This window comes from Euwallacea fornicatus, chromosome 10 (assembly GCF_040115645.1).
Source record: "Euwallacea fornicatus isolate EFF26 chromosome 10, ASM4011564v1, whole genome shotgun sequence".
In the NCBI taxonomy this organism is placed as follows: Eukaryota; Metazoa; Arthropoda; class Insecta; order Coleoptera; family Curculionidae; genus Euwallacea; species Euwallacea fornicatus.
Window position 1 is genome coordinate 4,588,450 of NC_089550.1, and position 12,429 is coordinate 4,600,878.

At 35.1% G+C, this 12,429-nt stretch overlaps 4 protein-coding genes across 5 annotated transcripts; 2 read left to right on the forward strand and 2 right to left on the reverse strand.

Annotated features, from left to right (window-relative positions):
* Nucleotides 1-39: 39 nt before the first annotated feature.
* IntS14 (integrator complex subunit 14) lies at nt 40-5,899 on the forward strand. Its single transcript, XM_066286321.1, has 6 exons — nt 40-377; nt 3,878-4,048; nt 4,317-4,491; nt 4,545-4,738; nt 4,790-5,371; nt 5,434-5,899. Exons 1-6 carry the CDS (start codon nt 219-221, stop codon nt 5,653-5,655), a joined length of 1,503 nt encoding a protein of 500 aa, XP_066142418.1. The 5' UTR covers nt 40-218; the 3' UTR covers nt 5,656-5,899.
* Nucleotides 1,382-3,712, forward strand: LOC136341387 (dnaJ homolog subfamily C member 2). The gene has a single exon (XM_066286318.1). The coding sequence runs from the start codon at nt 1,627-1,629 to the stop codon at nt 3,568-3,570; it is 1,944 nt and encodes a 647-aa protein (XP_066142415.1). The 5' UTR covers nt 1,382-1,626; the 3' UTR covers nt 3,571-3,712.
* A 405-nt stretch (nt 5,900-6,304) lies between the features above and the next one.
* Nucleotides 6,305-7,431, reverse strand: LOC136341494 (uncharacterized). The gene is made up of 2 exons (XM_066286520.1): nt 7,218-7,431; nt 6,305-7,164 (listed from the first exon to the last, which is right to left on the reverse strand). Exons 1-2 carry the CDS (start codon nt 7,429-7,431, stop codon nt 6,305-6,307), a joined length of 1,074 nt encoding a protein of 357 aa, XP_066142617.1.
* Nucleotides 7,432-8,271: 840 nt separating this feature from the next.
* On the reverse strand, nt 8,272-11,442 carry LOC136341388 (BOS complex subunit NCLN). Of its 2 annotated transcripts, XM_066286320.1 has the most exons (9): nt 11,341-11,442; nt 11,071-11,251; nt 10,630-10,817; nt 10,022-10,351; nt 9,758-9,967; nt 9,480-9,703; nt 9,242-9,422; nt 8,916-9,136; nt 8,272-8,817 (listed from the first exon to the last, which is right to left on the reverse strand). In XM_066286320.1, the coding sequence occupies exons 2-9, from the start codon at nt 11,234-11,236 to the stop codon at nt 8,673-8,675; spliced, it is 1,665 nt and encodes a 554-aa protein (XP_066142417.1). In that variant the 5' UTR covers nt 11,237-11,251; nt 11,341-11,442; the 3' UTR covers nt 8,272-8,672. The 2 variants fall into 2 exon arrangements, with proteins under 2 accessions (XP_066142417.1, XP_066142416.1); XM_066286319.1 differs by having other exon boundaries at nt 11,071-11,412.
* Nucleotides 11,443-12,429: the final 987 nt, after the last annotated feature.

Genomic DNA, 12,429 nt, shown 5'->3' on the forward strand with positions numbered 1-12,429 from the left:
TTGGATCTTAACTTCTGAACTCTCTGACGGGCAAGTTGACAATTTGACATTTTGACATTCAAGGGCAAACAAAAACATACGTTTGCCGACCGATATTTTTGAAAATGTCCATTTAGTTTATATACACAACCAAAGATTCATTCGTCAATCTCAATTAGTGAATAGAAACTATAAACTGAGAATCGTGTGAGAACTAGCGACGTTGAGGTGATTGTAAAATGCCCACTGTAATATTACTGGACGTTTCCTTGTCCATGACAAGATCTGAGCAACTTACTGATGGAACGGAAACCACTAGAAAACAATTAGCCATTAATGGAATCAATGCCTTTTTGGATCATTTAAGCGTCCATTCAAAATTAGAATTTATTTCTTTGGTGAGTTTTCATTATTATTAGATTTTACGTCGAAATCATACACCATCTTGGAAACTTGCAATTGCGATGTTGTCACGAGATTCACACGTTTATAGAAATTTTGAAAGTATCATTTAAAAATTGAGTAAAAGCTGAATTATATTGAAGAGCACTATTCGTTGTTATTCAAAATAGATAAAAATTGATCTTTTCGTAATGAGAGGCTCCAATAATTGGAAATAAATTCGGTAAATAAGTATATCGCAACGTTGTAAGGATTTCTTGAATGGTGGCTAACCTGCCTTAAAATCAATCACTGACGGTATGCCATGTTGCTGATTGTACAATATGTCAACTTGCTTTAGTGTCTTAGGATCAGTGCTAAATTCTGAGATGGGTCGGCAATGTAAATTATTTGACTGCATCTTGTAAAATTTGTGAAATTCATTTTAAAAAACTAGAATTCGTGAGCTGCTAGTTGCATTAGTTTCAGGAATTTTATTCTCGTAATACCTATGAAGGTTTTAAAAGCACTAGTAATATTATATTTATTCGAAAATATTTCTAAACGTAAAGATATAGTTCCAATGCAAGACTAATGTCTAAAATTTTAGATGTTAGTCAAACATTTGTTTGTAATGTTATAGAGTAGTTTGTTTCAACAATTTGTAATAAAGTTTATTAATCATTTGTCTAAGATAGCCTTTGAGGAAAAACAACAAATTTTGACCATATTATCGGAAATTGATAATGCTAAAAAGCATTGGAGCCTCACATGCGTCAATGAAATCTTTCATTAGGAGGCGTATTTCATATTTTATGATATTGGACATGTTTTATCAAAGCCAAACGATTTATTATAAGCTAATAAAGTATGTCCAACCACTCAAAAATTTTCCATTTTTTATTAGTAAAGTTTTGCATCCTTAATATGAAATCCTATTAGAAATTTTTGTAAATTGTCGGTAGTGCTGAGTGGTTTACCTTAACACATTCGAAAATGTAGGATACGGCAACATTGCCTTTTCGACGTCAGGTGGCAGATGACGTATCTTTCTTCATACTGCCAAGTCCTGTGCATTTTTCATCTGGTTTTCTTCAAAGAATATATCAAGTGGTAAATTTTCGAATCAAATTTTCGGTTTCAAGTTCAATTAGTTTATTAACTAATTTAACTAACTCCGCTGTTATCTTAATTCTGCTCTAAATCTACAGTAGACAAAAGCACGAGACTGGCCAGTGAATAGATAGGTTATGTCTGAAATCAACCATGGGTGAAGCGAAAACAGCCCTAAACAATCCCTGCAAAACTGTGGCCCTTCGCTACCGATTCATTTTCGAAAACGTTGGTGCTGAAGAACCTGAACTTAAGTTCTCACCTCACCCTCTTATCCAGCTTGAAGTAGAAATTCCTGAAGTTGTACAAACTGAACCTGAGCTTAAAGCTGAAGATTTTGAGTATACTGATAATGTGGAGTACCTGCGAAGCCTAGACCCAAAAGAATGGAAGTCCCAAGATCATTACAAGGTATTAGGGATTGAGGCTCTGCGGTTCAAAGCAACTGAAGACATCATTAAGATTGCATATCGAAAGAAAGTACTCAAGCACCATCCAGATAAACGAAAAGCTTTGGGTGAAGAAATTAAGCCTGATGATGACTATTTTACCAACATTACCATGGCATATGAAACCTTAGGAAATATCCAGAAGAGACGCGCATATGATTCTATTGATCCAGAATTTGATAATAACCTCCCCTGTGGCTCAGAACTTAAGAATGACTTCTACAAAGTGTTTAGTTATTATTTCAAATTAAATTCTCGTTGGTCTGAACGTGCCAAAGTTCCAGAACTGGGATTGGAAAGCGCGACTCGACAAGAAGTAGAAAAATTCTATTCTTTTTGGTATGACTTCAAATCCTGGCGAGAATACTCTTACGAAGATGAAGAAGACAAGGACAAGTGCCAAGACAGAGAAGAACGCAGGTATGTGGACAAATTAAACAAGGCAGAAAGGCTTAGGAAAAAGAAAGAAGAAATGTCTCGCATAAGGACTCTAGTCGATTTAGCCTATAACAATGATCCTAGAATAGCCAAATTTAAACAAGAAGATAAAGATCGTAAGCTTGCAGTTAAGCGAGCAAAGCAAACAGCTGCCCAACAGAAAAAAGAGGAGGAAGAAAGGATTCTGAAGGAAGTGCAGTTGGCAAAAGAGCAAGCTGAAGCTGTTGAAAGAGCCAAAATTGAGGCAAAGAGGCAGGAAAGAGAGGTAATGAAAAAAGCCTTGAAGAAAGAAAGAAAAATGCTAAGAGATGCTTGCAAGGCAAATAATTATTTCAATGAAGATAGTGATAAAACTCTGCACTACATCACAACATTAGAAGCAATGTGTGAATCCCTTAGTTTAGAAGCTTTAGAAGAACTTAATAAGAACATCAAAAACAATGGTAAAGCTGCTTTCTTGAAAGCAGTAGAGGATCATGAAAAAAAACTGGAAGATGAACGCCAAGCTCACTTAAATTCAGTTAAACAAAAAAACCCAGAGGAAAAAAACAGTGCTGTAATAAAGGTTGCTCCTGAATGGAATGAGGAAAATTTGCAACTGCTAGTAAAGTCTGTCAATCTATTTCCAGCAGGAACCAATCAAAGATGGGAAGTTATTGCCAATTTCCTGAATCAACACGGTGTTTTTAAGCCAGACAGCAGCAAATTTACTGCCAAAATTGTTCTGGCCAAGGCAAAAGATCTGCAGAGCACTGATTTTTCTAAAAACAACCTCAAAGAGCAAGCCAATAAGAAAGCCTTCGACACCTTCAAGAAGGACAAAAAGAATGTTTTATCTGTTGACGAGAGTGACATTTCCAGGAAATTAGATGAAGTAAGTCTTAATGGAGTCAGCAAAGATGTGAAAAAAAGTTCCTTGCAAAATGGAATAATCAAGGAGAAAGCTGGTAGTGAAGAGAAAGAAGCTAAAGAGCAATCAAATAAGACTGAAAAATTTGTAAGATTCGACTCCCTCCCTTGGACAGCTACTGAGCAGCAATTGTTAGAGCAGGCATTGAAAACTTATAACGCTTCGACTCCGGAAAGATGGGAACGCATCTCCGAATGCATACCCAATCGATCAAAAAAAGAGTGCATGAAGCGGTACAAGGAGCTGGTAGAAACTGTTAAGGCTAAAAAGGCGGCCCAAGCAGCAGTGACGGGAAAGTGATTAGGTTTATTTCTAGTATTTAATTCACTTAACTTTATTTTAAAAAATCTTGTAAATCATGCCTTGACTTGTATATTACAAACGTAAATAACATTATTGTGTTGAATGAACAAAGATTAAATTATACCTTTTTGTTCCTTTATTGTTTTTTGTTGACTTTTGAGTGTCCCATGGCTCCAATATGTGTATGATCAATCTTCCTCGCATAACATACAAAAAATAAAAATATATAGAGGATGTTTTATTAAAACAAACTAAAGATGTCGATACGATACGATTTGTCCAGGGTGTTTTCTTATTTGTTTAGATGGCCTTTTCATCCCTTTACGAAGAAAGATGCCCTTTTACCCGAGATTACAACGTAATAAAAGCGGAATTGAAGAACATTGAAGATTACGACAAAACATGCATAGAAACCGCTTATCATGGGGTCAGTCAGATGGTATTGAGCGAATGGGGAAATAACACCGCCTGTCAGGTGAATTTCTAAGAAATATATACCGGTAAAGGAGACAGTTTTGTAGGGGATTTACCGAATTGTCCTGAAAATAATATATTAGGATGGCGAAAATTTTAGTGGTCACCACTGGTACTTCAGAAACATGAAAACGCAACATCGATCAAATACATTTTTTCAAAAAGATATTTTTGCATTTTGATCAATGTTACATATGTTTCGTCGTTCCCAAGCCTCCAATACATGGTGATCAACGCAATTTTATTATTTCATTACGCAAAATTTTTAGATTCTCTTAGTAACCGATGGCAATACTGGAATAGGCCCCATGTCCCTAAAAGACTCCCTTAGCACCATCAACCATCGAGGCGCAACTTTGCCTGCCTTTCCTATCCCCTTTCCATTTCCGGCGAAGCTCCATATAGTATGCATCGCTGCTGCCAATGAACCTAATGTAATTAAATGTAGGCCTAAACTACTTTTTTAATACCTAAATTAACTTAAAGTCCTATACTAGCAAAACCTTTATACCAACGACTGATAGACCTAAGCGGGTACGAAGGTTCGGTGCAAATACCTGACAATTTACAAACCGAGTCTAATGTGACCAACCTCTTCCAGAAATTAGCTGAAGAAATGTATAGTTTATTTAAAGGGGTTTTGAAGTGCGGGCGTTTGGAGTCTAAAATTATCCTGTCGCCAGCACCAGTGGTCTGTTTTTCATAATCTAGTTGAACTTGAAAAAAGATTAAGAAATTTCAGCCTTACACAAAAGTAACCGATTTCAACACGCAAACTTGCAACGTCTCCGACTTAATTGAAGTTAGGGGATTTGTGTCCATAGCTGATATCGGCTCCCCAATGGCTGTGAGTCGGCATTTGCTTCTCCCGGCCAGTGCTTCGCAGAAATCGGAATCAAAATCCGGCGATATAGACTTAACTGATGATAACCCTGTCATTGACGAAGCCAGTACTCCCTCGTTTTGCGTCCTTCTTCATGGCGCATTGAAGGTGGAGAATATGGCCGCTTTGGTGACCGTCGGAGATAACTGGTTCGGATTCGTTTATTCTTGGGCTGATTCAAAAAAGAAAAGCAACCTGATGATGACCGTATTAAAGCCTGGGTCGGATGTGATTCCATGGTTGGGAGACTTGAACGATTTAGGGTGTGCCGATATGTTCTCACAAGACCTTGTAGGGAATTTTCCCATTAAACCCACCGAAAAAAGGAGCTATTCCCAAAATGGAGTTGTCTGGATACGACCAGCCGGATTGCAGTCTGATATACAGAAAATCTTGCGTCATGCCAGGAAATTGCCTGAAAAGACTCAGCAGTTTTATAAGGTTATATAATCGACAACCATACTGGATGTGTATCTCCTTTTACACCGCATTGTTATTCCTAGGAACTCAACCGGTTAAGAAAAGCGGCCATATCCCTAGGATTTCACGACCTTTTAACGGGTTTAGCCTATATATTTGAGCAGGAGTGTCTGCAGCTGCCTGGGACCGCACATCCGGACTGCGCCATGCAGCTTCAGCATGCCGCAGACATGCTGCGTAAAACGCAAAACAGGGATATAAAGTTCAGCCTGATGCCGTTTCAGACTAATTATAATGCATCGTGATGCAGGAAATTCCAACATTTTCTAAAGACCGACTCAGTGTTGACGCAAAAAAGACTTACGGATAAGTATTTCATTTATGTCGTTTTATTCAGTTGTGATTAAATGTTAAATTAAGTAATTTTATTTTTTTATAAGTTTCAATTTCAGATTAGTATTAACCCATGATTTGGGAGATCTTGATTGAATTCGTTTGAAATTAAGCGAAACTTTCGTGATAATAAAACTCCAAAAACATTACTTAAAAGTTGTACATATTTTCATAGCATAGCCATAGGAGCAAATCCATATTCGCAGCTTCTCGGACAAGGTGCTAGAATAGTGTGCAAAGGCGCCATATATATATTTATTTTTACGCTGGACTGAAGACAAATTCTGTAGAATAGTTTTTTTAAACGTTCTTTTTTTCTAACAATTTTTAGCATTTTAATCTAAATTTTCTTTACATTTGAGGGAACAGAATTAATTTAAGTCCATTTTAATTAAAAACAATTCATTTTCTATGGATATAGTAGGTATATAGCTTATGTGTGATTCCCTCCCTCCAATTTAAATGACAGAGTAACCATATAATAATCAAATTACTAAAATAGGAACTTCATTTATTAAACACCAAAATCATACCGAAACAAAACAAATAAAATGTTTATTCTCAAGTACTACGAAAGGTAAGTTTACCATTAACAACATGCCTTACATCAGGAACAACTAAGTAGTACATCAGACCCCTTAGAATATTGCCACAGTAATGCAGCATGACCAGATACACATTGAAGTAAGTATTGTAGTAGTGATTCTCCGAAATGAAAAATTCTTTAATGGTTACAACCAAAGATAAATAATGCCGTTGATAAGATGTAACCATGTAAGCAATACTTAAAACTATACAGGCAATAAGAAGACTTTTTGTTTTTTCATTTTGTTTTGTTAACACCTCACTGTGAGGGTCTTTTATTACTTTGTAAATCAGGATTAATACCGAGGAAAGCAAGATAATGCAAGGAATTCCCATGCAAAACATCAAGAGTAATGAATGCAATATTTTGCCATAATCATTCTGCACAATCAAGCATAACACCTGATCATTAACTTCTACGGTAGTAGAAAGCACGTAGTTAGGCATACTTAAGGACAAACATAGAGTCCAAACGAATATAACGGGAAACAGCACTGGAACGTCGCTTTTTCGTTTCTGGTAGTTTATCGCCCGAAATTCACTACTGGTCACTAAACATTCACTGCTGGAACTTTCGTTGAAACTAGTCAAGGGGTTTTTGTTATTTTTAATTAACTCGAGATTATGCAAATTCCAAAACGTAATTACGTGGAAGTTGAGACATATGAGAAGATAGATCACTAAGGAGTTGGCAAATATTTCAGTCCCTTTGTGTAAAACACAAATGTGACTGTCCAATTTCCATGTCTGATAGTAGCTACTTATAAGCTCGGCAATGGCAACGGGGAATAGAACTATATCTGCTATTGTTAGTTGGAGGATGATACTGAGAACCCCTAAAATATGTTTAAAAATATATTTGTCATGCAGGAATGTTAAAGTTATTTACCATTCTTCTTGCTGCACAGTATAATACAGCATATTAGTAAAATCACACAAGAACCAAAGAAAAACAGCAGCAAAAACACATAAATGACCCATTTGGAACACTGTCGGTCGCTCTCAAAGAAAAATTCATTGCTTTCCCAAGAAACTGACCCATTGCTAACCTCAATAGATCCATTGAGGTGACCATTAATAAGAGAACTAGTATGAGCACTCATTGAACGTGTTAACCACGAAGCGATATTGTCATTTGTGAGGTGGGAAGAGCAACTCGCAGCTCAGTTAAAAGTGTATGCACGCACTTGTCGTATGTGATAATTTTGGTGCACAGAAAATGCAACAAGACCAAAAGTAGTAATAAGAGATGCAAGGCACTTGACTGTTTTTTGGCTCAGACATCTGCGTGATAAATATATCCTAGACGGGGCCATTTATTTGCGGTTATTCACCTTTGGATGATTTGAAACAAAGAAAAGCCAGAATTTTAAACAATGCTCAATCTGCATCTGTAAAATTAAATTTCAAATTCTTGTAGGAAATTATCGACAATTACATGAAATCAAATCGATGTCGTTGCACGCATAAATGCATTAGACTATATTAATCTATTAAAGCCAATAAAGGAATAAAATAACACGCTTATATACTACATCTGGCGTGGATCGTTTATTTGGCAAGTGCATTAGCATATGATACTTGTGTGAAAAGATAATACGAAAAACGATGTTTCCTGCACGCAGAGCTCCGAAGACTTATATAACTCTCTTTATCTTATCAGTTTCATATAGAATAAGGAATGTAAGATTTATAGTTTAGCGTTACTTACGCTATGTAATCCTTACTCCTAGATTTGTAATGGTTGTTTTTGATGAGATTATTGAAGTTGCAAGAAAAGAATTTTTGTGATAAATTGAAAGGATACTCTTCACTTGCATTAAATCATTAATTCAACGCACATTTCACGACTCCATTGAATCCGACTATTGATCTTGTTCAAGAATCGGTTAAGATAAATCGACTCTTAAGGATAGGTTTTTTCACTAAATCAAACTTCAATATTTTATTTATATATATAATTTTGGATTTGGAAACCTAACAAATCTATTACTACCTCACATAAACAACAACCATAACTTCACTTAAATGTACAGCACACCATAAAATAATACTTCGCGTCGTTGGTACTTACACGGGTTACTTTCATAATTTAGTTTCACTTTGATTCTCAACATTGAAAATTAAACGTACGATGTAATATGAGTCATATTCATTATTTACTCTGCTACAATATGCTCAAAAGAAAAATCCAATAAAAAAAGGATTGATTTAAAAGAAAACCATACGCTTAAATATAAACGTCGTAAAGCCAACGAGCGCTACATTTATAAATTTATCGCCTTACACCTCACAATTTGTCTACAATATTGCTACTTTGTGTTTGGTTCTTAAATTAACTTTTTTACCTAGATTTAACCTTTTGGTTTTTCATCACATCACAACAAACAGTATATAACGCCGGGATATATGATATGGCGAAATACACCGATACCAAATAGGACGTTATTGCTAAAGTTAGCACGAGATCGAAAACGGCTGGTTTTACACTGAAATTTAAAACAGTGTTTAATACTTTGAATATGCATTGAAGTCGGTGAAAATAACGTTACTTAACTCGATCCCTTCATTTGATTTGTGCACTTACCTGTAAATATTCACTGTTCCATCGGTTGAGCCGAAAAACTGATAATCCGGATCGCGTTTATCCGGAAGGGCGTACGTTATTTTAACGTCCCTTAAGTATTTGTTAAAATTGTCAAGTAAAGAGCCAACCAGTGGATTGTCCTTGGAGCTAAGTAACTGAGGCGATCGAGGTTGTCCGGCTAAATGTTCCAGCCAGGTTTCTACATAGTGAGGATTTACATCCTGTAGCAAAAAGATTTACTCAACATTAGTTTACTTCACATTAAAACGTAATTTTATATATTTTTTCAAATTACAATTAACCTTAGATTAAAGATAATAACTTACCCAATTACCCCCAAATATTCCTCCCTCTGGAATATCATATACATATCGCCCTATGGCATCTACAATAATTCTTGCATTTCTCACTAAACGGTCTACATCCAAATCCTCTTTCGTATCTAATATCGTAGACCTCCACGATTCTTTATGACTTTTTACAGTTGAAAGTGTAAATGCTGGCAACCTAGAAATTTTTCCCAATGAACCTAAATGCAGAAATTATTTGATGATTTCAAATTACCGCCTTATACTATATCTTTCATGCTCCCAAGCTAAAATATCCTCAGCTAAATTAATCTTTTTATGAACCCCTTCAATGGCTACAGAGCTAAAATTTTCTCCTGCGGTTTTTAAAAATCTATAGAAAATAGAAGATGAAGAACCCTCTTTAGGAGGTTTGGACACATGCATAAAAATAGTGTCTGATGCTGTCAAAGTATCTAGGCAAAGCACAAATGAAGCATCCTAAAATTAGTCACAAATAAATAAATATCAATTCTTAATTGAATAGAAACTAACTTGAATTAGAGATCCTTCAGAAGAATCCAATTGCTCTTCTAACCATTTTTTACTGCCTTGAAAGTTAACTTTGCCCCCTCCAGCTAACACAAACACAATATTGTACTTTCCTCGTGTCTTGGAGTCGGCATACAAGCCTGACAATAAGCGAATCAATTCTAACATTATTATTACTCCTGAACCATTGGCGTCAGCACCATAGGAAAGGTCCTAAAACCATTGATTTTGACCAGTCTGTCACTTAGTTTCTAATTAAAGGCTTACTGGGGAGATACCAAAACTGTCATAATGGGTAACAATGGCAATAGTGGGTACTTTGCCATCAGTCCTGTAGCCAGTCAAGTGACCATGAATGGTGGCTATTTTGGTATCAGTTTTAACTATAGGAGTTCCAGATGAAATTACAATTTGATATCCATTAGCAGCAATTGAAGAAAACAAAGCATCAAAAGCAGATTTTTTCTTGTTACTAATGTCTACAGTGGTGGACAATTCTGTTATGATTTCTTCTAGAGTGGGGTTGTATTTGGTAAAATATACTGGAATGGAGGTTTCTTGCTCATAGAGCATTTTGTTTTCTAATAATTGATATTGCTAAAACAATTGTTTTAATAAAATACCCAAAATAGTTACTATAAAACCAAATAAGGGGTGCTTATTAAAAAAAAATAGTATGGAGTAAGCTATAAAGGTGGGGTGTTCTATTTACCATTAAATCTCTTGTTAATATATAAATTGATCCCAAACATCTCTCTAATATTATGACACCAATTTGAGGAGATTTTTTTATTATTACTTTTCATATTTTGTGAACATAAGATGAAGTTATCTGTTATCAAAGGAACAATAAAGATTGCTTAATAAAGACATACTTGTTTTTCTTCCTGTGTAAAATTTGTGAAGCTTTCTGGCAGTTCCACTATCAGGGCACCAGCTTTTCCCCGTATGTTTCGGAAAATATCCACTGTCAGATCTTTTAATCTTGTTAGAACACAATGTCTGGCTGTGCTCCATGTCAAAATTGATCTAGCCTCCAAATTTATACCTGCTGCTCTACTTCCTATATATGAAAATTATTTGTAATAACTGAATAGCATTTAAAATTTGTTATTTTTATTGAAGAATTGATTCAATTTTTGCCATACATTTTGAGAGGTAGGAAAAAGTTAAACTGATGAACAGAATATTCAGTTTCATCTTGAATTCAACTGTGTCATCTGATGTTAAATTGAGTAAATTCAATACTTATTACAAAGTCAATTACAAAATATAGACTTCTTATACTTATAAATACATATCCACTTAATACTTACCATAAGACACCCCATGCAAGTCATAGTGTTGCATTCGATAAGCCGGGAATTCATGGGCTGCAGAAACAGGATTCGTGGACGATATTAGCATAAATATGGGCAGAAATACCAGAAGGTAATAAGGTACATAGCCCTTGGAAATTTCGTCAACTTCGTCTAACCACATTTGCTCAGTTGAGTGCTATATTAATACAAGTTCAATTAAAAATTAAAGCCAAGACTTCTTCGCAACAAATGGCTTGAATGGCCAATACAGTTCAAGGGACTTACATAAAATATAGGATAACTTTAAACTAATAAACCATGAAAGCTAGTTTTTTAGAGAAAAGGAAGGAATTTGAGGTTAGAGTAAGGATAGTTGACAGCGACAAGGATAAATGTTGTATCTGCACAGTACACTATGTAGTTGTCTTATTTTACAGTATAAAATGAAAAGAGACAGAGACATCTAAATGTAGTTCATCAACGCAAAGATTATAGTGAAGCTTTCATTATACACTAGAGGTTTATTCGAAATTAGTAGTTTTCTTCCCTATACATTTGTAAAAAAACCTATAAACAAAAAACAAACGATATTATACAAACAAAACAGCACTATTTAAATAAAATTATTTATTCACGTTAATAGTTAAAAAGTAGAAAACAATTTATCGTAAGAACTTGCTAATATTATCTTGTGCCTTGATCCTGCTTGTGAACTATCTCATGCTTTTCTTTAATCATATCTAATTGTTCCTCAAAGTCCGTACCTTTAATTGCAGGATGGTAATGTTTTAGAATATCACATAACTATAAAGAACAAGAAAAATATTTCTTTGAATTTCAAAAACAATATTATGATGCCTCAAATACTCACATTTCTGATAAATGGCTTATAAACAGGATCAGGATAATTCCTTCCAAGTCTGACAACCAACTGAAGCAAATTGTTCCATTTTCGTTTTAAAAGGGCATCCACTATACTGAGTCTTAAAACATGAACACCCATAAAATGTTTGTTCAATGCTTCATGACCGTGCATTCGAGCAAAGCAGGCATTCTGTTTTTTAGTGATTTCACCTAAAGGTTTACCTTCAAGTCTTTGTTTAAAATTTTTCCAGTTACTTTCCGTTATGTGTGGAAAAATAACTGTTGATTTTTTTGCATTAGAAGAAATTGGGGAACCTTGATCATCACTATGGGAAGACTTTTTTCTTTTTGAGGGCTGCTTTTTAGTTGAAGGTGTCATGCAATACGTTTTTGGGCTCAAATGGGGAGGATTTAAATTGGGTTTAATGGATTGGTTGCGGTTGGAGGAGTATTTGGGTGTCCTTGAAGTGATATCCTCAGAGCTATTGCTATTACTAGTATCAGAATCGG

Bases quoted from the DNA above. Each gene is read 5' to 3' on its own strand.
- LOC136341494 (XM_066286520.1), bottom strand. From the start codon at position 7,431: ATGAGTGCTCATACTAGTTCTCTTATTAATGGTCACCTCAATGGATCT. The intron at 7,165-7,217 runs GTAAATAACTTT...AACATATTTTAG, and splicing joins ACTGTGCAGCAAGAAGAATG to GGGTTCTCAGTATCATCCTC.
- IntS14 (XM_066286321.1), top strand. From the start codon at position 219: ATGCCCACTGTAATATTACTGGACGTTTCCTTGTCCATGACAAGATCT. The intron at 378-3,877 runs GTGAGTTTTCAT...TTATTTGTTTAG, and splicing joins AATTAGAATTTATTTCTTTG to ATGGCCTTTTCATCCCTTTA. The intron at 4,739-4,789 runs GTCTGTTTTTCA...AAGAAATTTCAG, and splicing joins TCCTGTCGCCAGCACCAGTG to CCTTACACAAAAGTAACCGA.
- LOC136341388 (XM_066286320.1), bottom strand. From the start codon at position 11,236: ATGTGGTTAGACGAAGTTGACGAAATTTCCAAGGGCTATGTACCTTAT. The intron at 9,968-10,021 runs GTAAGCCTTTAA...CAATGGTTTTAG, and splicing joins ACAGTTTTGGTATCTCCCCA to GACCTTTCCTATGGTGCTGA. The intron at 8,818-8,915 runs GTAAGTGCACAA...TTTAAATTTCAG, and splicing joins GGAACAGTGAATATTTACAG to TGTAAAACCAGCCGTTTTCG.
- LOC136341387 (XM_066286318.1), top strand. From the start codon at position 1,627: ATGGGTGAAGCGAAAACAGCCCTAAACAATCCCTGCAAAACTGTGGCC.